The sequence below is a fragment of the Aptenodytes forsteri genome, unplaced genomic scaffold, assembly GCF_000699145.1.
Source record: "Aptenodytes forsteri isolate BGI_AS27 unplaced genomic scaffold, ASM69914v1 Scaffold147, whole genome shotgun sequence".
NCBI classification, from domain to species: Eukaryota; Metazoa; Chordata; class Aves; order Sphenisciformes; family Spheniscidae; genus Aptenodytes; species Aptenodytes forsteri.
This window is the reverse complement of record NW_008795320.1, coordinates 1,833,204-1,836,410: the sequence shown is the minus strand read 5'-3', so window position 1 is coordinate 1,836,410 and position 3,207 is coordinate 1,833,204. Positions and strand designations below refer to the sequence as shown.

General features: G+C 66.4%; 1 protein-coding gene across 1 annotated transcript in view; it reads left to right on the top strand.

The window, feature by feature from the left end:
- The window catches only part of GRIN3B (glutamate ionotropic receptor NMDA type subunit 3B), a 7,557-nt gene that overhangs the window by 2,321 nt on the left and 2,029 nt on the right, over window positions 1–3,207 (top strand). Inside the window, exons 2-3 of the mRNA XM_019472213.1 lie at window positions 724–1,322; window positions 1,818–2,938. Of these exons, the coding sequence (XP_019327758.1) occupies window positions 742–1,322; window positions 1,818–2,938 (1,702 nt within the window). The 5' untranslated portion in view covers window positions 724–741. The remainder of the gene's footprint in view (window positions 1–723; window positions 1,323–1,817; window positions 2,939–3,207) is intronic.

Here is a 3,207-nt window from a genome sequence, read left to right as displayed (position 1 = left end):
TACGCACCGGTGCCATGTTTCACAGCCTGAACCCTGCCAAGCCGAGACCTGTCCCAGCCCTGTGTCCTTGGGGCTGGATTTGTCCCTCTCCCTTTCCTCAGCCGGTCCCTTCCGGGGACAGACCACCTCTGCATGGGGCCGTACCGCATTTGGGCCCCTCCATGTGTGCACTGACCCCGGACCACGCCTGGGCAGAGGTGACTCCTGCACATGGCAGGGCCGCACCACCCCTGCCCCGCCAGCCTCTCCCCGGGGACGCCCGGGCAGGCGCCGAACGTGTGCAGGCTGTGCCCGCCACCCTCCATGTGTGCTCGTCTGCTGCCTGGCGAGCAGCGTGTCCTTGGAGCGCGCCGGCTGCGGGGAGCTGGGGCAGCGCTTGGCTGGGAGTGTGAGACCCTTGTGTGTGTGTGTGTGGGCAGCGGGATGCACAACCTGCTGCTCAGGTGGCCGTGAACCCTCTCGCCCGCCCGGCCAGGGGACCCGCGGGGGTCTCCTCCCCGGGGCTCTTCGTCTGGTCCCTGGGCATCCCTCCGGCTTCGTGGTGGGTGCATGGCCAGCACTGGGCGGGAGGGACCCATCTCCCAGGCTGGGACGGGGCAGGGAGCGGGCAGGGAGCGTGGGGTAGCTCTGAGGTGGGAGGGACATTGTCTGGTGCTGCCTCTGGGCTCTTCCCACGGGCAGGAGCAGGGTAGGGGGACAGCCACAACCCCTTTCTGTTGGCAGAGCCCTTTCCACTTCCACATGGACCGGCAGAGCTCGCTGGAGACGCTGGTGGACGTGTTGGTGAGCGTCCTGCAGGCCAACAACTGGCAGGAGACCAACCTGGTGCTCTGTCACCCCTGGGACGTCTCCGGCTTCCTTGGCCTCTGGGCCCACCGCTCCCAGCTCTTCCTCCGCACCGTCCTGGACCTCGGCTACCTGGACGAGCCTGGGGCCACCCGCTACCTCCGGCAGCATGGGGAGCGCTTCAGGGCCCTCTCCAGCCCTGTGCTGGTGCTCGGCTGCGACCTGCAGCGCGCTCGGCTCGTCTTCCGGGTGGCCGAGGAGTCAGGGCTGCTGCTGCAGGAGTTTCACTGGATGCTGGGCTCCCCGCTCAGCGCCAGTGAGCTGCAGACTGAGGGGATGCCCCTGGGGCTGCTGGCCTACGGGGAGGTTAACCGGCCGCCGCTGGAGCTCTTCATCCAGGACGCAGTGGAGCTGGTGTCCCGGGCCATCGCCAGCGCCGCCCACGTCCGCCCCGATCTGGCTCTCCTGCAGACAATGGTGAACTGCAACGACAGGCGCCAGGCGGGCAGCGAGTCCTCGGGGCTCTTCCTCTCCCGGTAAGGGAGGTGCTGTGGGTGCCCCTTTCCCTCGCCCTGGCTCCATCGTATCAGGGTGCACGGAGGGGTGCTGTGCCCTAGCCCCGGGGTGGGGTGAGGGCAGAGCTGGGGGAACCCAGGGCTCAGTGTGCAAAGCCCAGCGCGGTACCTGGTGTGTGCAGCCACCGCCATGGGGCTCAGCTCCCCCCCGGTCCCTGCCGCCCCCCCCCCCGGGGACACGATTTGTGCTGGCTGCACAAGGGGGGAGGTGTCACTTCAGATCTCCCTAATGCTGCCCGAGCACAGTTGCTCTATAAATATTAATAACGCTTGGCCCTGCCAGCACGGCGAGCTGCAGGGCAGCGGGGCCGGATCCTGCTGCTCCTCCCTGTCCTTGCCTGTGCCCGAGTCAGACACCTCCTGCTCCCGGCCCCAAGCCCAGTCCCTTGCTCCTCCCGGCCGCAGCCCTGGAGCCGGTGACACCAGAGCTGTGACAGCCTTCCCCCCTCCTGCCAGGTTCCTGGCCAACACATCCTTCCATGGCCGGACAGGGCCCGTGCGTGTGGAGAACGCGACGCTAGTGCGCCTGGAGCAGCAGTACCGTGTCTGGAGCCTGCGACGGGACTCGCGGGGGGAGCCCACCTGGGTGACGGTGGGCACCTGGCGGCACGGCAAGCTGGAGCTGGAGGAGGGCGCATGGCAGAGCCACCGCCAGCGCAAGAGCCCCGTCGAGGGGCCCGGGGGGGCCCACATGAAGCTGCGGGTGGTGACGCTGGTGGAGCACCCCTTCGTCTTCACCAGGGAGGCAGATGAGGATGGGAGCTGCCCGGCCGGGCAGCTCTGCCTGGATCCCGGCACCAATGACTCGGCCGTGCTGGATGCCCTCTTCGAGGAGCTCGGTGCTGAGAACGGCTCGGTGCCGCAGGCGTACAAGAAGTGCTGCTACGGATACTGCATCGACCTGCTGGAGAAGCTGGCCGAGGACGTGCCCTTTGACTTTGAGCTCTACATTGTGGGTGATGGGAAATACGGGGCCTGGAAGAACGGGCGCTGGACGGGGCTGGTGGGGGACCTGCTCAGTGGCATGGCCCACATGGCCGTCACCTCCTTCAGCATCAACTCGGCGCGGAGCAAAGTCATTGACTTCACCAGCCCCTTCTTCTCCACCAGCCTGGGCATCTTGGTGAGGACCAAGGACACGGCATCGCCTATCGGGGCCTTCATGTGGCCCTTGCACTGGACCATGTGGGTGGGCATCTTTGTGGCCCTGCACATGACCGCACTCTTCCTCACCCTGTACGAGTGGAAGAGCCCCTACGGCATGACCCCCCACGGCCGCAACCGCATGAAGATCTTCTCCTACTCCTCAGCCCTCAACCTCTGCTACGCCATCCTCTTTGGGCGCACCGTGTCCAGCAAGACACCCAAGTGCTGCACCGGCCGCTTCCTCATGAACCTCTGGGCCATCTTCTGCCTCCTGGTGCTCTCCAGCTACACGGCCAACCTTGCGGCCGTCATGGTGGGGGACAAGACCTTTGAGGAGCTCTCGGGCATCCATGACCCAAAGGTAGGAGAGCGTCTGGGCTGCTTCAGCTGGGGTGAGATGGGGCTGAAGTCCAGGGAAGAGGGGTGTCTGTCCTTCCTGCTGCATCTTCCCTGCTGCGATGAGCATGAAAGGTCTCCCCAGCCCTGGTCCTGCAGCACAGCCCCTCTTGAGGCTGTGGGGGTCTTCCCAGGCCCCCAGGAAGCTTTGTCTCCCCTCCACCGTAGTGTTTAATCCTGGCCTCAGCTCCAGGACAGGGGAGAAGTGGGTTCATGCTAGGGCTGCTCTTGGTGGCAGAGGGGGGGCTCTTTGCCAGACACCCCGCAGGAGCTGCTGCATCTCCATGGGCTGCCCAGTGCCCCC